General features: G+C 32.5%; 1 protein-coding gene across 1 annotated transcript in view; it reads left to right on the top strand.

Annotated features, from left to right (window-relative positions):
• PCNX1 (pecanex 1) overlaps positions 1-26,040 on the top strand; it is a 221,085-nt gene that overhangs the window by 127,032 nt on the left and 68,013 nt on the right. The window contains exons 10-19 of the mRNA XM_051977680.1: positions 1,024-1,081; positions 2,829-3,046; positions 4,830-4,983; positions 10,918-10,950; positions 15,799-15,970; positions 16,429-16,539; positions 17,647-17,738; positions 18,694-18,803; positions 19,188-19,293; positions 24,716-24,808. Coding sequence (XP_051833640.1) covers positions 1,024-1,081; positions 2,829-3,046; positions 4,830-4,983; positions 10,918-10,950; positions 15,799-15,970; positions 16,429-16,539; positions 17,647-17,738; positions 18,694-18,803; positions 19,188-19,293; positions 24,716-24,808 — 1,147 coding nt within the window. The remainder of the gene's footprint in view (positions 1-1,023; positions 1,082-2,828; positions 3,047-4,829; positions 4,984-10,917; positions 10,951-15,798; positions 15,971-16,428; positions 16,540-17,646; positions 17,739-18,693; positions 18,804-19,187; positions 19,294-24,715; positions 24,809-26,040) is intronic.

Here is a 26,040-nt window from a genome sequence, read left to right as displayed (position 1 = left end):
AATGAAGCTACAATTTAAATTATTTTGTTCATGTATAGAATGAGGATGTTATTTAAGTGAGATTAGGTTGAAGCTCTAAGTGTTTTTTCTGTTGAACTTCATTTTAATGATCAGTTATCTTTGAGGTTATACATCATTGAAGGGTGTTTATATGTGATCAAATTAGTGAACAACTTTACTAGAAGGGTATTAAACCAGTCTTAGAATAACTGAACTTTATGACATTTCTGTAGGATTCTTAAGAATTTTACATATATTATCCCATTTGGGCCTATAAAACAAATATAAAATATTATTGTTTTATAGAGAGAAAACTGAGGCTTAGAAAGATTGTCATTTTTTCATAGTGACATATAAGAAGCTAGAATCAAACACAAGTTACTTCTGACTCAAGTCAGAATCCTTAGTATAGTATTTATTATATCACCCTTCTGCTCTGAGGTTATTTGACCACTTAGAACCAACCATGTGAGAGACTTCATAGTATAGTAGAAAGAATATTAGATTTAGAATTAGAGGGCATGGTGCTATAAGTTCTGCTCTATATTAGCTCCATCACTTAACTTCTTTGGGCTTCTTGTTTCCTCACTAGTAAAATAAAAGAATAGAAGACTTAAGAGCCCTATATAACTACTTTATTATGCCTTATGAATATATTTTATAGAACACTATGATGACTCAATTACTTTTCTAGTTGACCTAGCAGTATATTATAATTAATAAAACTTTTGATTAAATTAGCATTGTGTGTAGATTCAAAGAATACAGAGGAAATGGAAATACTTAATTGTTTTAACCTGACTGAAAGAGAAAAAAGTTGTACTATAAAAGTTAGAATTAGCTTGGATATTTAAAATATGAAAGTAGTTGAACTATGGAAATTTATTTTGAATCATGTATTTGTTTATAAAATTACTGTGTTTTGAAGCTTGCAAATGGCAAAATCATTATATAAGCATACATCTAATTTCCAGAGAATTGCTTACAAAAACTATAATCTTAAATGTTTTCATTTTATTTTAGTGACACGGACTCTCATGTATCCAGTTCTACCTCAGTTCGATTTTATCCCCATGATGTGGTAGGTTTTTTATTTGTATTTACAAGTTAATTCAATTTTGAGGTTTGGTGAAATACAAGTGAATTATTGAAAATAAAATTTTTCTGTTCTTATCTCTCCATTTGTTCTTATAGCATTATTTTATAAATGCATTTTACATTTATTTGTAGATCAGTAACATTTAAAGATTGATGTGGAGATTTAAAAATAGTCACTTTCTAAATTCAGTTTTTGAAATGTGTAGTAAAATTTTTAACTGTAAAAGTTCACAAATAGAATTTTTGTAATATGATTTTAGCAGAAGTAATAATAATTTACTGAATTATAGTGATATCATTTAAAAGACTTTTACTCAATAGCATTAAAATTAAAATAGCAAACCATTCCAGTATCTTTGCCAAGAAAATCCCATGGGTAACATTGATATGCTATGGCCCATGGGATCACAAATAGTTGGATGTAACTGAATGACAACAGAACTATATTTTGGCTTTATGAGATTTTTTTAAAAAAGTAGTAAATGACCTCTCCTTAGTCCTCAGATTTAAATCTAGTTGGAGAATACAAATTCACATAAAATCTTTATGAAGCAACAAATTCAGGCTAACATACTACTAGTTACTGTATAAACAGAATGTAAGCTTTTTAAGAGACCAGGGATAGTTGTTTGCTATCTTTGCATCCCTGGTGCCAAGCACAGTGCTTAGTTAGTGAATAGCTTAAGAAATTGATTGATGTGTATATAATTGCTGAAGAACCACCAAATAGTGATAATGTGATGGGATTGATTGGTACTAATGACAGAAAAGAAATGAGTAATGAGCAAGGTCTTAAGGATTTTGAGAAAGATAAATTAGCAAAAAAGGAGAGGGAAGAGAATTTCAGGTAGAAGAGAGTTATATTTATGAATACATAGAGAAGTGTCTGTCATAGAAAGAAAAATTATTTGAATCAGAAAGTGACGTGATGGTGAGAAGAGCATAATTGTAACTTTTTCTTAAAAGGAATTTCTAGAAACTTTGTGAGGCAAAGATTTTTAAAATCCTCCATCTCCATTTAATTTTGTTACATGTAACTCTCACCTCCACCTCTCTCTCTCTCTCTCTCTCTCTCTCTCTCTCTCTCTCTCTCTCTCTCTCTCTCTCTCTCTCTCTCTCTCTTTCTTTCTCTCTCCCTCTCTCCCTTTTTTATTTTTTTTTTTTTGCTACAAGGTGACTTTAAAAAAAAAATTGCTAATGGTTTTTAAGTAGTGGTTGATGAGTGGATGGCCTAAATACAATATTAGAAACACATGAGATGAAAACAACAAAATTTAGTCAAAAGAATTGAGATTTGCTATGAAGAATGCCACAGCTATATTTAAAGAAACAGTTTAGCTTCATTGTAAATAATCATTAGTTAGAATAGAAGAATTTTTAGGGTATTGATGATTTTGTAGTGGTTTTAGTGAACAGAAAGTTTTAATAGAAATTCATAAATGAACAAAAAAACCTATTAGTTTTCAAACTTTCCTTATTAAATCTTTAAGTCTTTTACTGCAAAAAAAAATTTTTTTTGATAGAGACTTAATACTTTCTGGTCCTTACTTCCTTGAATTACTAACAATGAGAGACATATCCCAGAGATGGCAGGAGTTTTCTAAGGAACAAAATAAATGAAACTAGATAATCTTTGATTATCCAAAGTCTTTAACTGAATAGTCAGGTCTTGAATTGTGAATTGGATATATTATCACTAGTATATGATTCCAATGCTAATCTTCTTATAGCTCTCTCTTCCCCAGATTCGATTGAATAGACTGTTGACCATTGATCCAGATTTGTTGGAGCAACAAGATATAGATTTAAGCCCTGATCTTCAGGAACATATGCCACCACAAGAAGAAGCTGCCCAAAAAATAGAACACTACTATCGTTTTTGGATTCTGCCCCAACTTTGGATTGGCATTAACTTTGACAGACTTACTCTTTTAGCCCTGTTTGATAGGTGAGAATGTATTGTAATTTGTAAGTTATATCTATTTTTACTCTTTGTAATGAAAATAGAGGGCCTTCTTTGAATACAAATAAACTTTATCATAGGGAGTAGAAGCATTCAAATAAAATGTAAGTTCCTTCAGAGGAGGAATTGTTTCATTTTTGTTTTTGTTCTCAGTGACTAGAATAGTGTCTTAACAGATTTTGGTCATTTCATGAACATTTGATGTTATAATGTTATATACAGTAGGTTTGAGTTCAGATCCTGACTTTGTCACTTAGTTACTTCAATGACCGGGGACAAATCATGTAACTTTTTTGAACTGCAGTTTCCTTATCTATAAAATGAGAGGATTGGAGTAGATGTTGTCCATTTCTATATGCTTAGTCTGTATAGAAGAATCAGTGGGAATATTTTCATCATATTCAAATATGCTGTTGTGGCTCCCCATTCTATATATTTCTATAGTTATTCTAAATCCATTTAAAAATTGTCTTATGACTATTTTAAGTAGGCAAGATCAGAAAGGATAAATCTATCCATGAAACAAGCTAATAATTATTAGCTCCTTCACAAGAGATGGCTATAACTAACATGAAATTGTACAGTTAAACATTTTTCCTTAATAACAAGCTACAAGAATATAGATGTCCCAAATAGAATAGTTTGGAAGATATAGGGTGGCATAGTTTACTCCTATGACAAAAGATGCCCTGTTGAACTTAGTGGAATGATTAGGAAGCCTCACATCTGTTGTTGTTAGCCAAAGCAAAGTGAGTAAAAACTATTTTATAAATTAAAATAGAATGATGAGAGATTCAAAATTATTGAATTTTCTATGAGTACCTTGTAGCTTACATAAAAAATAATTATTAATATCTTTAGTTTGTTTCTGAACCCATCACATGCCCTGGCCATCATCACTAATATGTTCATTATGTTTTATTATGATATCTTATTTATTGTAATGTCTATTATAATTATTTATGATGAAAATTTCAATGTTCTATCAAATAATATTATTATAATTTGTGTATAATGTGATGAAATTTGGTTTTACTCTAAATTGAATTAATAAAAAAAGAAAGACAAAGGTCAAATTTAATTTTATGTAATGAGGTTTGTAACATAGATTACATTCAGTCTTCCAGTAAAATATATTTTAAGAATTTAAGTTTTCAGATTTAACTTCTTTTGATAACCTGCTTAGCATTTTTAGACTTTTAAGCTCTCTTAGCATTTATTTTAATAAATGTCATACCCTCTAAAATGAAAGCATTTCAGTAGAGGTGAAATTAAAGTATGAGCTTTGTGTTAAAAAGTAATATTTCTGCATAGCAAATTTAGATGAATACATGCCAGTTTTATTATTTAGATTAATAGAAAACATTCTAATTTTATTGGTTTCTTTAAAAATGGAAGCTAATTAAAATGTAATTTATACATTATAATATATAACATATATAATGTATATGACATATACATTAAAATTATAATTATAATTAATCACTAACTAAATATTACATCTTTATATACCATGACATATTTAACATGTATAGGACTGCTTGCCATCTGGGGGAGGGGATGGAGGGAGGGAAGGGAAAAATCGGAACAGAAGTGAGTGCAAGGGATAATGTTGTAAAAAATTATCCTGGCATGGGTTCTGTCAATAAAAAGTTATTTTTAAAAATTACACCTTTATATTAATAATTTCTCTTTCTTCTCCTTGTCTTAGTTTCTAGAACTTTTAAATCTATTTTATTTACTCAGTTTAAATTTTTCTATTTTTCAGGAATCGTGAGATACTAGAAAATGTGTTGTCTGTCATCCTGGCTATTCTTGTTGCTTTTTTGGGATCTGTCCTCCTTATACAAGGCTTTTTTAGGGACATCTGGGTCTTCCAGTTCTGCCTCGTGATAGCCAGTTGTCAGTACTCACTACTTAAGGTATCCAATTTTTCCCTTTTTATTTCTAGAGATAGGTAAAATACAGAGTGGTATGCATGTGTGTGTGTGTGTGTATACACAAATGTATATGTATATATGGATTCATAGTGAAATGCTAACTTTGTGATTTAGCCTACTTGGACATTAGAGTTAGATTGGGCAGCTAGCTTTTGGAAGGATCAAAAATCTAAAAATAAATGTTAATATGTAATTGGTATGCCTTTAAAATTCTGTTTTCTAGAAGTGTTCAAGGAAAAAAACAATAATTGCTTACATATTAGTTAAAAGCAGCAATATAAATATTATGTAATCCTAACTTGCCTTTTCTCTTCCAAGTAACATCTCACAATCTCCATTTATGTATGTTTTGACCAGTTGGAAACCTGTTAACTTAAGCTGAGAATCATGTATTTGTCTTATAGAAGTTCTCAGTACCTTTCATTTTTAGCACACATCTTCCAGAAACAAATTTGTTAGTTAAATTATTTTAAACGTCTTGAGAAAGAAATATAACAGGACAGAGATTTATGTTGCCTTCAAAAAGTTTTCTGGCTATTCTTCTAGGTAAAGTGTATAAGGTTCAAAAGCAAGGATTGCATAGTCAAGATGAAATATAGAAATGTGGGGGGTACAGAGACCCCAACCCAAATTGATTACTCAGAGATATCTCAAACTGAAGGTAGAAAATTTTTATTAGAATCGTGTGAGAAGTGGGCAGTCTGCACTCTATAAGTCAGAATGAGGAAAGCTGGATCCAGAAATAAAGAGCGGGGTTAAATAGACAAGCAAGAAATGAGGTAAACAAGCAAAAAGTTATAATTTTAAGATCACATGATTTCTAGGAAATTGAAACTAAGGCCTAAGGCTTCACCCACTTTAGGGGATAGTCTCTGAGAAACCACATTGTTTGCACACACACACACACACACACACACACACACACACGCGCGCGCGCGCTTACAAATTTTAGGTTAAACAATTTTGCTCAATCAAACAAAGTAATTTCCTGCATATCCCTGAAAACCATTTTACTAAAACTGCTTAATCCATCTTTTGCCACTTCCTAGAAAGTCTTCTTTCAATTTGGTTAACTCAAAATAGCTCTTTTATTGAATTAGCAAATGATACATTTTTGCTTTTTGATCAACTTTATCAGTTTCTAGGGAAATCCTTTCCTAGTCTGATCAGCCTTTTGAAAATTTTAGGAACTCATTAATCTTTTAATAAGAATGATGTAAAAAGATTTCTGTGCAGAATATAGTCTCTTTTGATTCTATTAAGTTACAGATAAGATGTTCTGTTGAGGTGAAAGCAAGGATTATATATTAAAAACATGATGTCTTAATGTTTTAAAAAGAGGGATTGGCTAGAGGGGTGCTTTCTCAATAGGCATAGAATTGCTGTAGTGCTGTGTAGTTCAGAAATGGTGAGGGGTCACCATTTAATAAAAAAAAGCTGGAGAGCTCTCTAGAAGCAAAGCAAAGTTTATTATACATTCTTGCCTGTGGATGGGAGGAAGCACCTCCTGAGGGCAGGGTTAACATTTTAATCCCTAATACAAATACCCCTCCCACCACTGACCCTCATCCTCATTGGCTGAGGGTCTTACATTCTAAATGCAGGAACTATCCAAAAATTGAACTTGACCAATAAGTACATAGTTGCCCATATTTGATTGAAATAGGGAGAAAATGATGTCATGAAAATGTAGCAAGAAGGGGACTAAAGTCTGCCTTTGGATCCATGCTCAGAGTCCTTTAAACCTACTCAAATTCTGAAGTAGATGAAGCCTTACTCGATTTTCACAACTGTCTTGAAAGATCTCACCTCATCTCGTTCAGTGCCAAAGGTACAACAAAGAAATAGAACCTCCTGCTCCTTGGTAGTATATTAATCACCATCACCATCCCTTTAATAACCAACAGAAAGAATTGATCAATTCCACCTTTCTAAGAGATTGCAGGCACCAATTTCATTAACCCACAACTGTATAAAGAAAAACATTCAGGAATTATGGTTTGAGGACATGTCTGCAATGAAACTACAGGAAATGGAGGTTGCAAATTATTTCTGGAGTAATGACCAACTTTCCTTCTTTAAATTTTTAATATCTAATGTGGTAAGACACGTGGAAGGCCTTTAAAAATACTAGTCATTAATTGTTACAATAGCTATATAACAAAGATACTTAGGAGCATGCACAACAATCTTTCTTCAGAGACATTTGGAGCATGTGAAGACATTTTTTAATTGCTTCTATTCTCGTAGCCATGTGATGAAGAGGATCATTTTTTTGAATAGTTGTGTAGTCAGAAGTGTCAAGTAAAGGGGAAATCATTCAGAAGACTCTAGCTCCCAGAATCGTGTTCTTTTTCAGGTGTGCCTTTTTCTTGCTAGGTAGCATTTCATTGAGAGAAGAGAAACAATTCTTTAAGAGGATAGCACTTAGATCCTTCCTGAGATCAGGATATGACCTTGAATATAAGGGTCAGGACTTTACCTTAGCATTTGTTCTTTTGTTTTAGGTGAGGGATATTATTGGAAGCTCACAAAATCATAGTGAGGTTCAGGAGTGGAGTCCATGCTGGGTTTTTGTCCAAATGGGTCTTATGAGGAGGCTTGAATAGCTATCTCTGGAATCTTCTCCACCCTTCTTCAAGGAATCTTCTATCAGGAATCAAAGTCTCCTGATAGAAAGGGAGCAGGAGAAGAGGTCAGGAGGTAGGCCACTCTGTTCTCCTTTGTGAAAAAGAGTACTGGATTAGAATTATATTTACCTGCCCTCCTAAATATTGCTGATCTAGTAAAAAGATTTTAATCCCTTACCTAACCATTATCTCTTAAGAAGAGAGAGGGTACCCTAGGTTCATAACTAAAAACTTGAATCCTTCCCACCAGATGATAATTGTACAAAAAAAATTATGAAAAAGTGCTCTATCCACTGCTAAGTGGTACAGTGGATAGAGCACCAGCCCTGAAGTCAAGAGAAACTGAGTTCAAATCTGGCCTCAGACACTTAACTCTTCCTAACTGTGTGACCCTAGACAAGTCACTTAACCCCAATTACCTCAGCCAAAAAAAAATCATCAAAAAGTTTAAATAATAAACCTATTTATCCAAGCAAATATTAAACTGAAATCAAATAAATTATTGTCTGTGAACTTCTTGAAAACAATTTTTTTTGCCTTGATTTATTTCTCCATCCCTCAGTGCATTTATATGGAATATAGTAGACACATCATATGCATTTTGACTTGACTTTACTAGAAAGTAAATAAATCAGTGAACTCTTTAGTGGGAGGGAGAATTCAGCTCAACTGTGAGAGACCCTAATCTCACTCAAGGGGAAAAGTCCCCCAAATATCTAATGACACAAGCTAGAAATCAGAAACATGTTGTATATCCAGCTTCATTTGTCTGTTGCCCCCCAAAGTCTGTCTTTGTCTCTCCTTTTTTCCCTCCCCAGGAGAGAAAGTTGGCATGTTGTCAGCCAGGGAAAATATCACACCAAGAGAAGAATAAGGGCTACTGCCTTCTAAATGTCCCTATTTTCTAGCCAGGCAAAAAAGGCCCCTCTTCATCACTTAGCTAGGAGACTGGAACCAGGGCAGAAAATCTAACTTACCATAAATTCCCTGTGAGCATTGTGTCAGAGGTCCTCTGTGTATTCTTTTATGTTCCTGTCACAGTTATTTGAAAGATTAATTGAAAAATTAGGTGTATATAAAATTAACAACAGGAATAGAAAATTATCTGTTGTATTTAATTTCATTAAAGGCAGTTAAAGAAAATGAGTTACTCAGATGGAGGAAGACAAAAGATTCATATTTCCTCTTTGACACAAAATAGTTATGTGACCCTGAGCAAGTCATTGAACTTTTCATGATACCTTCCAAGAGAGTGAATTGCTAAGATATAGATAAGTATTGCTAATTTTTCCTTCCTTCTCTGTTAGTTACCAATACCAACAAAATCATAGTCCCTAATCCTATTTACTTGCATATGTTCCTCTCCTACAATTTTTTTACTTTGACATAGCAAATATTTCTCAAATAAATAAATTGGTTTATGCCAAATTAAGTTGGTCTTTTCAGAAAAGATAAAGTATTAGAGATAACACATGTGCATCTGCTTCTCTTCTCTTAACTCTTATTTCTGTAAAGCTCTTCCTATTTTCTCCTCCCTTTTCATAGTAGGACTGGGTAGCAGGATTAGAATCATTGTGCTTCATGATTTCAAGGAGAAATCATTGAGAGTACTGTTACTGTCTTCATGCCTGGTCTTTTTTTCTTTTCTCTTTCAGAGAGGTCTAGACATAAATGCTAAATTTGAAATTTAAAAGTAAGAATTTTTTGAAAGTTCAATCACCAGTAATATAATTTCTCCTCTTCCTCTTCCTCTTGCACTTACAAAAAGAAAACCTCTATTTAGATAGTCTCTTTTAGTATTGCCAAGCAAAGGAACTAGTATTAGATCTAGATTCCATTTAAGTTTGGAATCTTGCAGATTCCAAAGAGTTTTTAGTAAAGAATGATAAAGATAGTGAAAATTTCAAATATTAATTAGTATTATTCATGTAGAAGGCTAGGATGTAGGTATTTTTAAAATTATCCCTTCTCTTCCTGAGAGTATAGAAGCCAGGTGAGAAAAAAATAATCCAAGCAATTCATGAAGAAAATTTTTTTTTTTGGTCCATAACTTCCCTTTATATGAATGAGTCTCCTCCTTAGTTTTAAATCTCTAACCTATTCTCTTAGTTTCACTTAAACTTTTGGCTCTTTTGCTGTCATGTATAGTGGCATACCCTCTGGTTACAACAAATTCAACATAAACAAATGGCACTGGGGGCAGCTAGGTGGTGCAATGGATAGAGCACCAGCCCTGAAGTCAGGAGGACCTGAGTTGAAACCTGGTCTCAATTACTTAACACTTCCTAGGTGTGACCCTGGGCAAATCACTTAACCCCAATTGTCCCAGCAAAAAAAAAAAAATTAATAATAATAATAAATTTTAAAATAGCAGCATCTAGGGGAGAGCATGGGAGAAGGGAAGGAAAATTGGAAAACAAGGTTTGGCAAGGGTTAATGTTTAAGACTTGTCTATGCATTTGTTTTGAAAAATAAAAGCTTTAACAAAGGAAAAAAAATTGGCAACATGGTATGGTGGATAGAAAGCTGGATTTGTAGGTAGGAAGAATTGAGATAAAGATCTTCCTGTGATTCCCTCTAACTTCATGAGAAACAGCATCAAACTGACTTGGCTAGCTAGAGAGTGCATAGAAGGGAATGGGGTGTGTGTGTGTGTGTGTGTGTACATATATATGTGTATATATGTATACATATATAATGATGCCTATAGTCTCATCGATCACAGAATTACCTCTCTCTCTGTATGTGTTCAGGTAGAGTCACAGTTTGAAATGGGAACAGAAAAGCTATGTGTAGTAGGAAACTGGAAATGCTAGTGTGCAGCTTTAGAAGGAGTTTGGGGCAGGTTATTGAAATGGACAAATTGTTAAACAGGTGATAGTTGGAGAGTTGAATAATGATATGAGAAATTGATAAATCTTAAAATGATAATCGCTAGCATTCATGTGACAATTTAATATTTGTACTGATAACCAATATAACTGTTCAATTTTGTGTATCCAGTTTAATATAGATGAATTAATATCAATTAATATATGATTCATTATTTCTATTATTATCCCAATTTTACAAATGAGGAAATTGAATAGGTTAAGTCACTTGCCCAGGGTCCCACAGCTAAGTCAGTCTGTGAAGCAAGCTTTGAATTTAGAACTTCCTAACCGTGTGCATCATTATATATCCACTATGCCACCGATGTGTAAATTAAATTGTTAAAAATGGTCCTAAAGTGAGCATAACCTCAAGGATGTAATTTATCTAATCTAATTCTTTATTTCCTTTTCAGAGTGTTCAGCCAGATTCTTCTTCACCTAGACATGTAAGTGATTAATATCCATATAAAATATAGCATTTTACCAAGCTTGCCTTAGTGTCAGTGTCTAAATTAAGGCTCATAATGTTACCACCTCACTGAGGAGTCATGAAATATTCCTTGAAATGCCATTGAAAGATTCTTATCAGCTCCCAACAGTTTGTTGATATTTGGGATAGATAGATCATCAATCTGTAATATAATTAATTTGCATTTGAAAATTCTAGATGTGACATTGAAAATTATTCTACTAATTAATTTTTACCTAACTCTTCTGTAGAATATTGTCAATTAAGTAAGAATTGGCTAGATGAAACATTACATTTTCTATTGTACTTTTTGTTTTATTACTATTGATGTTCCAAAATTTATGTTCTCCCCTGAGAAAATCTTATGTTCCTTGGGATAAAGAAGTGTTTCATTTTCATATTTATGTACCTTCAACTTTGTATAATAGTACCTACTATGAATTTTATCTATTCATTTTGATTGCTTTGTCCATTTTTTTCTGAAGAATCACTAAGAGGTAAAAAAAAAAAAAAGATGGGTAGAAATTTTCATATTTATGTACCTTCAACTTTGTATAATAGTACCTACTATGAATTTTATCTATTCATTTTGATTGCTTTGTCCATTTTTTTCTGAAGAATCACTAAGAGGTAAAAAAAAAAAAAAGATGGGTAGAAGTTTCTCTTTTCCTTTGTCCATCCTCTGGGAAATTTTTTAGTACAGTAGAAAGACTTAAGATTTAAGAAGTCTGGATTCTAGTTCATAGGGTTGGGCAGACTATTACAGATCATTTAGTTCAAACCTCTGGAGTAGAAAGGGCAAGTGGTGCTCAAGGACATGACATTTATTGCAAACTTACTCTCTCAGGAAACACAGAAGGCAAAAACAGTACTTGGCCTTAAGAAACTTATAGTCCAAAATAATTTCATTTTAATGAATGATTGGGTGAAACAGCAAATTATAGGCACAATTAATAATTTCACTCAAGATAATGACAATGGTGAGACATCATACCAAAATTTATGAGATGCAGCCAAAGCGGTAATAAGGGGAAATTTTATATTCTTAGAGACTTACTTGAATAAAATAGAGAAAGAGAAGATCAATGAATTGGGCCTGCGACTTAAAAAGCTAGAAAAAGACCAAATTAAAAACCCCCAATCAATTACTAAACTTGAAATTCTAAAATTAAAAGGAGAAATTAATAATATAGAAAGTAAAAAAACTATTGAACTAATAAATAAAATTGAGTTGGTTTTATGAAAAAACCAATAAAATTGATAAACCTTTAGTAAATCTGATTTTAAAAAGGGTAGTCTTAAAAATGAAAAGGGAGAACTTTCCACCAATGAAGAGGATAATAAGGGGTTACTTTGCCCAACTTTGTGCCAATAAATTTGATAACCTAAGTGAAATGGATGACTACCTCCAAAAATATAGGCTTCCCAGATTATCAGAGGAGCAAGGAAATTGCTTAAATAGTCCCATTTCAGAAAAAGAAATAGAACAAGCTATTAATCAACTCCCTAAAAAAAATCCCTGGGACCAGATGGATTTACATGTGAATTCTACCAAACATTCAAAGAACAATTAGCCCCAATACTTTATAAACTATTTGAAAAAATAGGGAATGAAGGAGTCCTACCAAATTCCTTTTATGACACAGACATGATACTGATACCTAAACCAGGTAGGTTGAAAACAGAGAAAGAAAATTATAGACCAATCTCCCTAATGAATATTGATGCTAAAATCTTAAATAAGGTATTAGCAAAAAGACTACAGAAAATCATCCCCAGGATAATACACCACGATCAAGTAGGATTTATACCAGGAATGCAGGGCTGGTTCAATATTAGGAAAACTATCAGTATAATTGGCCATATTAATAACCAAATTAACAAAAACCATATGATCATCTCAATAGATGCAGAAAAAGCATTTGATAAAATCCAACATCCATTCCTATTAAAAACTCTTGAGAGTATAGGAATAAATGGACTTTTCCTTAAAATAATCAGTAGCATCTATTTCAAACCAGCAGTAAGCATCATATATAATGGGGACAAACTGCAACCATTCCCAATAAGATCAGGAGTGAAACAAGTTGCCCACTATCACCGTGACTATTTAATATTGTATTAGAAATGCTAGCTTTGGCAATAAGAGTTGAGAAAGAAATTAAAGGAATAAAAATAGGCAATGAGGAAACTAAATTATCACTCTATGCTGATGATATGATGGTATACTTAGAGAACCCCAGAGACTCTACTAAAAAGTTATTAGAAACAATTCACACCTTTAGCAAAGTTGCTGGATACAAAATAAACCCACATAAGTCATCAGCATTCTTATATCACTAACAAAACCCAACAGTTAGAATTACAAAGAGAAATTCCATTTAAAGTAACTACTGAGTGTATAAAATATTTAGGAATCTATCTGCCAAGGGAAAATCAGAAACTTTATGAACAAAACCACAAAACACTTTCCACACAAATTAAGTCTGATCTAACCAACTGGAAAAATGTTAAATGCTCTTGGATTGGGCGAGCAAATATAATAAAGATGACAATACTACCTAAACTAATCTATTTATTTAGCGCTATACCAATCAGACTCCCAAAAAACTACTTTGATGACCTAGAAAAAAATAACAACAAAGTTCATATGGAAAAACAAAAGGTCAAGAATTCCAAGGGAATTAATGAAAAAAAAAAATCAAATGAAGGTGGCCTAGCCGTACCAGGTCTAAAATTATATTATAAAGCAGCAGTTACTAAAACCATCTGATATTGGCTAAGAAATAGACTAGTTGATCAATGGAATAGGTTAGGTTCAAAGGACAAAACAGACAATAACTTTAATAATATAGTGTTTGACAAACCCAAAGATCCCAGTTTTGGGGATAAGAACACATTATTTGACAAAAATTGCTGGGAAAATTGGAAATTAGTGTGGCAGAAACTAGGCATTGACTCACACTTAACACTGTACACCATGATAAGGTCAAAATGGGTTCATGACCTAGGCATACAGAATGAGATTATAAATAAATTGAAAGAGCATAGGATAGTTTACCTCTCAGACCTGTGGAAGAGGGAGGAATTTATAAGTAGAGTTCTATAAGAAGAATTAGAGATCACTATTGATCACAAAATAGAAAATTTTGATTATATCAAATTGAAAAGTTTTTGTACAAACAAAACAAATGCAGACAAGATTAGAAGGGAAACAATAAACTGGGAAAACATTTTTACAGTCAAAGGTTCTGATAAAGGCCTCATTTCCAAAATATATAGAGAATTGACTCTAATCTATAAGAAATCAAGCCATTCTCCAATTGATAAATGATCAAAGGATATGAACAGACAATTCTCAGATGATGAAATTAAAACTATTTATAGACATATGAAAATATGCTCCAAATCATTATTAATCAGAGAAATGAAAATTAAGACAACTCTGAGATACCACTACACACCTGTCAGATTGGCTAGAATGACAGGGAAAGATAATGCGGAATGTTGGAAGGGATGTGGGAAAACAGGGACACTGATACATTGTTGGTGGAATTGTGAACACATCCAGCCATTCTGGAGAGCAATTTGGAACTATGCTCAAAAAGTTATCAAACTGTGCATACCCTTTGATCCAGCAGTGTTTCTACTGGGCTTATACCCCAAAGAGATACTAAAGAAAGGAAAGGGACCTGTATGTGCCAAAATGTTTGTGGCACCCCTGTTTGTAGTGGCTAGAAGCTGGAAAATGAATGGATGCCCATCAATTGGAGAATGATTGAGTAAATTGTGGTATATGAACGTTATGGAATATTATTGTTCTGTAAGAAATGACCAGCAGGATGAATACAGAGAGGATTGGCGAGACTTACATGAACTGATGCTGAGTGAAATGAGCAGAACCAGAAGATCATTATATACCTCAGCAGTGATACTATATGAGGATGTATTCTGATGGAAGTGGATCTCTTCGACAAAGAGAGCTAATTCAGTTTCAATTGATCAAGGATGGACAGAAGCAGCTATACCCAAAAAAAGAACACTGGGAAATGAATATAAACTGCTTGCATTTTTGTTTTTCTTCCCGGGTGATTTATACCTTCTGAATCCAATTCTTCCTTTACAACAAGAGAATTGTTCGATTCTGCACACATATATTGTATCTAGGATACTGTGACATATTTAACATGTATAAGACTGCTTGCCATCTGGGGGAGGGGGTAGAGGGAGGGAGGGGAAAAATCGGAACAAAAGTGAGTGCAAGGGATAATGCCGTAAAAAATTACCCTGGCATGGGTTCTGTCAATAAAATGTTATTTAAAAAAAAAAAAAAGGAACTCATAGTCTAGTGAAAGATACCATGTAAACAAGTGTGTACCAGCATGACACCAGTGGGATATATTTGAGGTAATCTCCAAGGAAAGGCCCTACAGGGAACCAGGAAAGAATTCCTGCAGAAGGTGGAATTGTAGCTAAGGATTGAAAGGAACCAAGGAAGTCAGGACTGGAGAATGAGGAAAGAGTAGTATTCCAGGGTGGGAAGTAGGAATCCCTGTGTTATCTGTATGAGCATAGAGTAATTATTTAACATTTCTGTTCCTCACTTTGTTTTTAAAAATTGTTGAATAGGGCATGGGCTGAATTAGCCGAACAAATGTCCCCATTTGATTGATATAAGTTTAAACTTGAGAATTTCTTATAGGTGAATGGGAATATATTTTAAGCATTTAGTTAACAAATATCCTCCATATAGTAATATCAAACATGCATATTGTTGATAAAATGAATTATTTTCAGTAACTAAGCTATTTTCTGTCATTTCCAGGGTCACAATCGTATCATAGCCTATAGTAGACCAGTTTATTTCTGTTTGTGTTGTGGTCTCATTTGGCTCCTGGATTATGGTAGCAGAAACCTTCCCACAACAAGGTTCAAGTTATATGGAATGGCTTTCACCAATCCACTGCTGCTTATGTCTGCCAGGGATTTAGTTATAGGTGAGTCATATTTAAATTGTCTTACATTATCAGCATTAATTTATTAGTATACTAGCAGTATTCACTGATGAGTCAGACTAGCTGCTGAATGTACTATCAAGGAAGATCTATACCCACACTATAATTCTGTTTTGATTAAGATATTCTGCCTAGTGTAAGAAAAAAAGTATGGTTTCAGAATTAAAAGCTATGAATGTCATGAAAATGTTTTAGAAAATGTTCATCTAGTATATTCATTAAGCAAAATAAGTGAAGCACATGGCCTTGTGAGTTGTGTACTTAATGAATGTTCCCATTTAAAATAACTGAAGTAAATGTTTTTTTTTAGGAAGCTTAAAATTTTAGAATAATCATAAAGCATGATAGTGATTTCTTTACTTAAAGAAATTGAAGGGTATGTTACTATAAAGATCTTTATATTAATTTAATTTTATGTCATTTCTTTTTGTGGGGAGTAGTGTTCACACTATGTTTCCCCATAGTATTCTTTGTTGGGCTCCTGCCTCAGGTGAATACATTTGTGATGTACCTCTGTGAACAATTGGATATTCATGTTTTTGGTGGCAATGGTAAGTACATTTTATTTATTGGAGAAAACAAAATCAAAGTCTCAATAGTCATTAGTCAGTGCTAATGAATAGTCTCTAATGTAGTTTAATTTACTTTCAGATCTAAAGTAAGATATTTTGTATCCAAAAGTGACCAAAATTTAGTTTAGGCAAATATTCTTTCAATGAAAGTCCCAAAGTTACTGTAATTAGAGCTTCTTATGTAAAAAATTATAAGATACCATTGTAATAAAGCTTGTAGTTTTTAAGTTTATAGCAAAATCAGATAGATATATCATATTTATGAAACATTGAATCCTTCCCTCTACAACTCCAATGGTCTGAAAGATATGATAATATAACATTTTTGTACAGTTTTGTATGTTTTCTTTTTTCTTTTGTATTTTTGGGGTTTGTTTTTTAGAAAGGGAATACTAGTATTTAATCTAAAATATTTTATTGGAAAAGGTTTGGGGAGGAAGGAGAAGGAATCATATCTGTTTTCAGCCAGAATTTCTGGTTGAACAATATATTCCTTCATTATAAATTTTCTGTCTTTAAAAAATTTAAGAAAAAAGTGATGGAATGAGAGGAGAATATTGATTGCTATATGAAGTATAATGATTGATTAGCAAGAAGAAATATTATTACCTATAATCAGTGTTTCATCTGCTATCTAGTTCTAACTTTAAAAAAGGTGCTAACTTTATTTCTTTGTACTACTTCTGTAGTTAAAATAGTTCTTTAGTCATTTAAAATTTTTCAATGAAATTAATGAAAGGGCCTCATCCAAAGTCAGAGGATAAAATAACAAAAATTTTGCTACCATTTCATTTTAGTTTTTCCTTTCACCCTGTTTATCTAGTCTTCTTTATTGCCTGAATTGTTTGCATTTATGATACATTCATCCATTTTTATCTTTCACAGAATCCTTCATCAAATTGTAATTTTATTTTTCTAATTTTTAAGTGATATACTAGACTTTTCAACTATACTTTGTGCCTATTCCTCTTAATATTTTGACTTTAAAATTTTAAAGTATCTCTATAACTAGTAAAGACTACTTAAGGTAAAGACCTAAATCTATATACTGTTTTAATATGTATATGCTTTTTTCCAAATGTCTAGCTACCACAAGCTTGCTTGCAGCACTTTACAGTTTCATCTGTAGTATTGTGGCAGTAGCATTATTGTATGGACTATGTTATGGTGCTCTAAGGGTAAGCAATAAATTAAAGTTTTTGTTAAGTTACTACTTAATAAAAATAGTTATGTGTTTTTTCATTTCTTGTCACTGTAATCATTTTTTAAGTGAATATAGTGTTAGCACAGTCTCAATATGTTGTACATTGTTTTAATTGATTTAAGAGTGACTTTGGAAAAACTTTCTTAGAATTGTTTTCTTAATTGAATTGTGATTAAGGGAGAAATATGGTTAATGGTATCAGATTTTAAAAATAAATTTAGAAGTTAGAAATGCTATTGATTAGCTGATTTTGTATCCCAAGTTTCTGCTATACTGCCTGGCATATGGTAAGCATTTTGTCTTTGTTGATAGAATAAGATTAGTCATTTTAAAGTTTATTGAATGTCCATCAGTCACAACTTTTTAAAGGTCCTATAAAACAAACCAATAAGTGTAGAGATTGTCTACAACTTACATATTTGAATACAACCTAAGTGCTTGGGATAACAAATAATTTTTGAAAAAGATATGGTAGCATTAGTATCTGCCCTGAAACAGCCTTGAATCAAGTGTAGTAGATAAGAGAGGTAAATATAATAACCAAGAGCAATTTATAATTATAAAATTTTAAAAGGAAAAGATAAGATTAGAGATTTTTGCCAATGAATTATAGAATTATTTGATTCCAGAAAGTTGTCAGGGAAAAAGGGAGTCTTTCTGACTGTACTTGCCAGGATAATAATTGTATAAATGAAATAAGATAGACAAATACTTATGAGTAGAGCACTTAATAAAAAGGAACTCTAAGAGAAGTTTGTCTGAAATTGAAAATGTGTGATCTGATGTAAATGAAAATAAAATGAAAGATATTGTGGTTTTTCTTGTTGAATTTAATTTTTCTTTTCTCCATGTGTTAATTTAAAATTGTTAAAGTAGAAATACTAATTGTAGATTTTCATTACTCTATTATGCTCATTTTTTCCCAATAGGATTCTTGGGATGGCCAACATATTCCTGTACTTTTCTCTGTGTTTTGTGGTTTGTTAGTGGCGATATCCTATCATCTAAGCAGACAAAGTAGTGATCCCTCTGTACTTTTGTAAGTAAAATCAAATGTTTAATTAAGAAAATTCACATAAGGATTTAAGCATTTTGGATGAGTTTTTCTTTCCGTTAGTTCACCCCGAAGTGCTACTGCTGTGACTTTTTGTTTTAGATTTCTAAACATAATAACTTTGGATGATTATAGCCACATAAAGCTCAGAGGATTTGGCAGATTTGAAAGGTATTAAATTGTATGTTGTATGATGAAGACTAAATGTTGTGCTCAATTAGCTTATAACATCCTACATTAGTGTAACATCATTAGTTCATGATTAAACTAGATTCATCTTTTCATTTCCTTTTTGAAACTTTGATTCTTTGTTGTTTGAACTACAACTACTCATTGATATGCCTAATTAGTTTTTTTCTTATATTGTAGCTCTTTGGTGCAATCAAAAATTTTTCCAAATACAGAAGAGAAAAATCCAGAGGATCCTCTCTCAGAAGTAAAAGACCCGCTGCCTGAAAAACTAAGAAATTCTGTTGTAAGTTTCTTAAGGTTGTTGATCTATTTTAAACCACTTGCAACGGTAAAACATGGACACTGAAAAGTTTGTGCTTTTGTAGATTATACACCTTTTTCTTTTTTGGTTGAGGTGATTGAGGTTAAGTGACTTGCCCATGGTCACACAGCTAGGAAGTATTAAGTGTCTGAGGCCAGATTTGAATTCAGGTCTTCCTGACTTCAGGGCTAGTGCTCTATCCACTGCACTACCTAGCTGTCCCCAGATTATATACTATTTTAAAAACTTCTAACAGATTTCAATGAATTTCATTGAATTATAATGTCATCTATTTATTTCATTTAAGAAATATAATATGTATGATTTCCTCTTCCCAATTCTGATTTTCTAATTCTAGTGAAATAGATAATATGTAGAGAGGGGCAACAAGATGGCACAGTAAATAGAGCACTATCCCTGAAATCAAGAGATCTGAATTCAAATCTTATCTCAGACATGTCATACTTGCTAACTCTGTGACCTTGGGCAAGACACTTAATTCCAAAAAGAGTAAAATAGTAATAATAATGATGATAATATATAGAGAATAGATTTTAGAGCAGCTGAAACTGAGTGATATAAATAATCACATAATGATAAAATCTTGAACAATTATATTGAAATGAGAGTAGCACATTAAAAAATTAAGAAGTATTCAGATATCTAGATATTTTTTTCAAATACTTATTTTTGTAGTTTACTCCCTTTCCCCTAAGAAAACTCACTTTTCAAATAGGAGTCAGGAGAAATTCATGTGGACACAAATTGTTTTCTTCCTCTTACCTGATGCTACAAATAAGATTTCCAGACTTTAGGACTGTTGTCACCACTTTCTGCCAACATCAGAGATTCAGAGCATGTTCTTGACTCTTATGGCTATTGACATTTCTTGTCTCCAGACTTTCAGGGAACATAAAGATCTGTTATATTGGGGAACCTGAAGGAATGAGAGGAGGAATAGAGACCTATAGAGTCATAACTATTCTTAAAGTAGTCACAGGCTGGCTTGAATTCTGTTCTAAGCTCTAAGATTGATACAAATGTAAAACCAAATGTGGGACTTTAGGAGTGGCTCATACAGATATTAAAATTGAAAGATGGTAGGAAATATACAATATACAAATGACCAAGGTAATAGGGTATTTTAAAAAATCTCTTTATGTTTGGTGTTTTTTCCTAAAAATCATCAGGCATATTTGAAATATGAATTTATTTATGTGTGTATGTGTTCTTTGTCTCTAGATTGATATTTTATCTAAATTGTTACTTTGGATTGTTAACATTTATTGAAGCTTGTAGATTTAAATGTGTAACTGATTAAAAAAGGTAGTGGAAGATAAAGGAGTTTAGAGAGAGCAAGACGATAGATCCTATTAAGCCAGATAATCTTAACAGCATGTCAAGATGAGATTAAAAAAAAAAAAAAAAGCAGAAAAGAGAAAAATGCTCTCAGCATTTCTGTCACTAACTTTGTTCCATTAGTAACAATGGCATCACCACATTTGACTTCCTTTGTCAATAGTCTCTCCTGTAATATTTGAGAATGTAAAATTGACACCAGGAAAGCCAAGATGGGAAGAGGTGCAGAACTAAACTTGTATATGGAGAAATGTCTTGTCAGAGATCATTTTGCAACATACTTAAAGAGGGGAGGATAACAGATGTTGGGGAAAAGCCGATTTTAATCCTGAGAAAGGTGATTAAGAAAATATCAATGATTTATTCGTATGCTTAAGATTTCATCCCTGCAAAATTTTATGAAAATGAATTTCTTATTTTTCAAGCTCCTCTGTGGTATACTCCAGCCTCAGAAGGGAAGAGGAAAGGAGAGGGCCTTATCATCCTGTGCCACTATTTTTTGCTTGACATCCAACCCCTGTGTAGAGAGTTGAAAGAGGAGAAATGGGTGTGTTTTGGATAGATTGAATTGGATATCTCATAAGCATCTCAAATTCAAAATGACCAAAACAGACCTCCCTAGCTTTCTGTTTTACTTCTCATGAACTTTCTTTCCTATTACCATCCTCTTTGTCACCCATCTTGATACACTTGATTCATCCTTGATGATCTACTCCATTGGCAAATCATTTCCATCTTCACAACATCTTCTTTAATATCAAATGAAATAATGTTTGAAAAGTGCTTAGCACAGTGTTTGATGTATAATAGGTACATAATAAATGCCTGTTTCCCTTTCCTCTATACCTTCTTCCCCACCCAACCCCCATTTACACACTACGCCTTTCTGATCATGTAATTATCATCCTAATTCACATCTTCTTAATTTCTTACTTGGCTAGTGCAGTAGTCTTCTAATGGCTCTTACTGCCTCAAGTCTCTCCCAACTTTAATTTATCCTTCACTTGGTTACCAAAATAATTTTCCTTAAACATTGTTATGGTGACTATAGTGAGTAAAATTTAACAAAAAGGTGAATTGTGTGTGGCACATTATTTCAAGCAGAATAGCATTTTGTTAACAGGGAGCTACCTACCAATAAAAGGATCAGTCTTCATTTATTCCAGAGACTCAGAAATTAAGATACAGCTCATTTTTATAAGTATAGAACAAAGAACAGAATAAAAATCATATCATTGGTTATGTGATTGACAACATCATGGGAATGAGAGATCATAATTGGTTACATTAAGAAAACAGGCATATGCACATGTGGGATCAGGACCACCTCTCGTTGTCTTGAAGGAATTCTTTTTGAATTTATGGGATCCGGTTGCATCCTGAGGCTATGGATAGTGAACCAGGAGTAGCAGACTTAGAGGCACCTAGAAATGAGATAAGACTGCCATTAATTGACCAAGGAAGAGGCCAAGATGGGACAAGATTAGTTTGTCATTCTAAAGGAGAACACACAAATGCTTTGAACATTATGAGAGATAATAAGGCTTCCTTGGTCGAAAATTATTTGCAGATAGTTCTGAGATTCCCTTAAAATTAAAATGTTTCATCACTGTATTTTTAAACATTAGCTCAGAGGTTTTTTTTTTTAATTTTTATTTATCTGCCTTTATTTCTGAAATTATTAACAGACTTTCCCCTCATTATTTAGTATTTTTTAAATTTTCCCCCACTTAAATGTAAAAGTTTTAAACATTTAGTTTTAAAACTGTGACTTTAAGATTTTCTCCCTTCCTTCCTTCCTCCCATTATTGAGAAACGGCACATGTGAAGTGGAAATGGAGAACATTTCATAAAAGTTATGTTGTGAAAGAAAACATAGACACTCCTCCCTCCCCCAAAAAAATCTCAAGAAAAATAAAGATAAAAAAGTATGTTTCAATTTGTGTTCAGACACAATCAGTTCTTTCTCTAGTTATGAATAGCATTTTTCATCATAAGTCCTTCAGGATTGTCTTAGATCATTGTATTACTGAGAATAACCAAGTCATTCATAGCTGGTCATCTTATGATATTACTGTTACTTTGTTCACAGTACATTTCACTTTGAATGAGCTCATGGAAGTCTTTCCAGGTTTTTCTGAGAGCATCCTGTTATCATTTTTAATAGTACAGTAGTATTCCTTCTTACGATACATGCCACATACCACAATTTGCCATTTCCCAATTGATGGGCAGGCATCCCATCAATTTTCAATTTTTTTGCCCTGAGAAAAGAGCTACTATAAATATTTTGTATACATAGCTCTTTTTCCTTTTTTTTTCTTGAATCACTTTTGGGATACATGCCTAGTAGTGATATTGTTAAGTCAAAGGGTATGCATGGTTTTTATAGCCCTTCACGCATAGATCCAAATTGTTCTACAATAGTTAAATTAGTTCATAATTCCACCAATAGTACATCAATGTCTCATTTTTCCCAATCCTTTCCAACATGTCATTTTCCTTTTTTGTTTTATTAGTCAATCTAATAGGTATGATGTAGTATCAAAGAATTGTTTTAATTTGCATTTCTCCAGTCAATAGTGAGTTAGAGTATTTTTTTCCTATCTATCTATCTATCTATCTATATATATATATATATATATATATAAATAAACAGCTTTGATTATTTCATCTGAAAATTATTCATATCCTTTAATCATTCATCAATTGGGGAATGACATTTTTTTAATAAATTTGACTCAGTTCTCTTTATGCTAAAGAAATGAGGCCTTTATCTGAGAAACATAGTTCAAAATTCTTTTCACAATTACTATTGCTAACTTTATTTCCTCCCATTTATTCTGTTCTCTCTTTCCTTTCACCCTCTCTCTCCTCAAAAGTATTTTGTTTTTGAGTAACTCTTCCCCAATGTGCCCTCTCTTCTATCACCTTCCCCCCTTTTTTGTATTCCCTTTCCCTTTTATTTTCTTCTAGCACAATGATGGGGATTATCCAGCTCATGGACCATATAAGGCATGTGAAATCATTCGCTAAAACAATCTCAGGTCTTGATGAGCTGAAAGTTAGCTACAATTTCCTCCCACTTCTTAAATTCTATAAGTTGGTAATTCTCACTCCCATTCCCAACCCATTCCCATCCCACTCCTGCTCTTTCTTGCCAGATTTAAACTCAGGTCTTTCTGACTTCAGAGCTGATGCTCTGTCTACTGCACCCTCTAGCTGCCTCTAAATTGATAATTTTGAATATACCTTTAATGATGTTATAAATGGCCCATGGTGTAGAATAACATAAATTTCTATCCCTAATTGAGAGTGTATGCTATTTCCTCTTTGAGCCACTTCTGATAAGAATAAGAATAAGAATTCCTCCTCTCTTCCTGTACTATAAAAGCTTTTTCTTGCCTCTTTTATGGCAGATAATTTATGCCATTCTCTTCCTCTTTCCTTTTATTCCAGTACATTCCTCTCTTACCCCTTAATTTTATTATTTTAGATGTTATCATTTTATATTCAACTTATACCTGTACTTCAGTCTATATATATACTCCTAACTGCTTTAATAATGAAAAAGTTCTTATGAGTGACAAGTATCATCTTCCCACATAGGAATGTAAGCAACTTAATCTTATTAAGTCTCTTATGGTTTCCCTTTTGTGATTACCTTTTTATGCTTCTCTTGTATTTGAAAGTCATCATTTCTATTCAGTTTTAGTCTTTTCATCAAGAATGCTTGAAAGTCCTCTATTTCATTAAATATCCATTTTCCCCTCTAAAGGATTATATTTAGTTTTGTTGGATAAGTGATTCTTGGTTATAATCCTAACTCCACTGCTCTCTGAAATGTCATATTCCAAGTCTCCAATCCTTTAATGTAGAAGTTATCACAATACTTGACTTATTTCTTTCTGGATGCTTGTAGTATTTTCTCCTTGACCTAGGAATTGTGGAATTTAGCTATGATATTCCTGAAACTTTTCTTTTGGGATTTCTTTTAGAAGGTGATCTGATTAATTCATTTTGATGTTTTTGTTTTATTCTATAGAGTGAGCGATTACAATCTGACCTCATAGTTTGCATAGTGATTGGTGTGCTGTATTTTGCAATTCATGTAAGCACAGTGTTCACAGTTTTACAGGTAAAGTATTAATCTTTCTCTTCAAAAGAAATCCTATTGGCTTTTTATTGTTTGCTTCCTTTCTGATTTGATTTGATTTGTAATGTTTTCTTGTTATGGTATAGTAGTTATTTAAAGAGGATGTTGTACACATATCTAATTTTTATACTGATTGTGTCGACTAACATTTGATTTCATTTCATATGTAATCATGTGTATATGTGTGCATATAAAAATATAGGTGCATATGCATTATCACAAACCTATTTCTAACCATATGTTGCTACATGAATCAGTAACTCTCTGCAGTTCAACTAATAAAACTTCATCCATAATCTAATCCAATCTAACAAACATTTATTAAGCATCTACTATATGCAAAGCACAAGAGATACAAAGGTAAAACATCTTCCTGGAACTTTTCTTTAATTGAGGAGGTACAGATAGTTAAATAAGAAATTCATGATTACTTGAGAAGGGAGAGAGAGCACTGGAGAGAGAGAGGGCTTTGGGTATTGCTTCCTTTAGTATGTGGCATGAAATAAACCTTGAAGGAATACTGGGAACTTCTTAGGTGGAAATGGGGAAACATTATATTCTAGCCATGGGAGACAATCTGTGCAAAGACACAGAGAAAAGAAATAGAATGTCAAGTTAAGAGAACAGCAAATAAGAGAGTTTGATTGGAATTTGAAGTATGTAAAGGAGAATAGTGTGAAAGAAATCTAATAATCTGAAACCATATTGTGAAGGTCTTTAAATGCCAAAGCTATTTGTGTCTTATCTTGGTGATAATTGTAGGGAGCCACAAAAGGTAGAGGAGCATCAGGAAAATTATTTTGGCAAATTATGAAGGCTGGTCTAGAAATGGACTAGAGAAAAGGGTTAATTAATCTATTTCAGTATTCCATGTAATGGGGACCTGAACCAGTGTTACAATCTTAGGAATGATGCAAAAAAATGTTGTGAAATCTGAGTGGCCAAGAGTTGACTACTGAGTGATTTGAGGAGCAAAAGGGAGAGAAATGCTGAGGATTTATTTGTTGTTTGAAAGGATGGTAATTTTTTTATAATAATTATTAATAAAGAACTCTGGGTCCTGAATGGAAAGATTTTTAATTTAGAAATTAACTTAGAAAGACAGATTAATTGCATTTTGGATGTGTTGGATTTTAGATGCCATTTGGACATTGAGTGTGAGATGTTCCGTGAATAAATAGAATTCAAGAGTGGGATTCATCACATAGGGGTGA

Source organism: Antechinus flavipes, chromosome 2 (genome assembly GCF_016432865.1).
Source record: "Antechinus flavipes isolate AdamAnt ecotype Samford, QLD, Australia chromosome 2, AdamAnt_v2, whole genome shotgun sequence".
NCBI classification, from domain to species: domain Eukaryota; kingdom Metazoa; phylum Chordata; class Mammalia; order Dasyuromorphia; family Dasyuridae; genus Antechinus; species Antechinus flavipes.
Note: the sequence above shows the minus strand (reverse complement) of the source record. Positions and strands in the feature narration are given on the sequence as shown.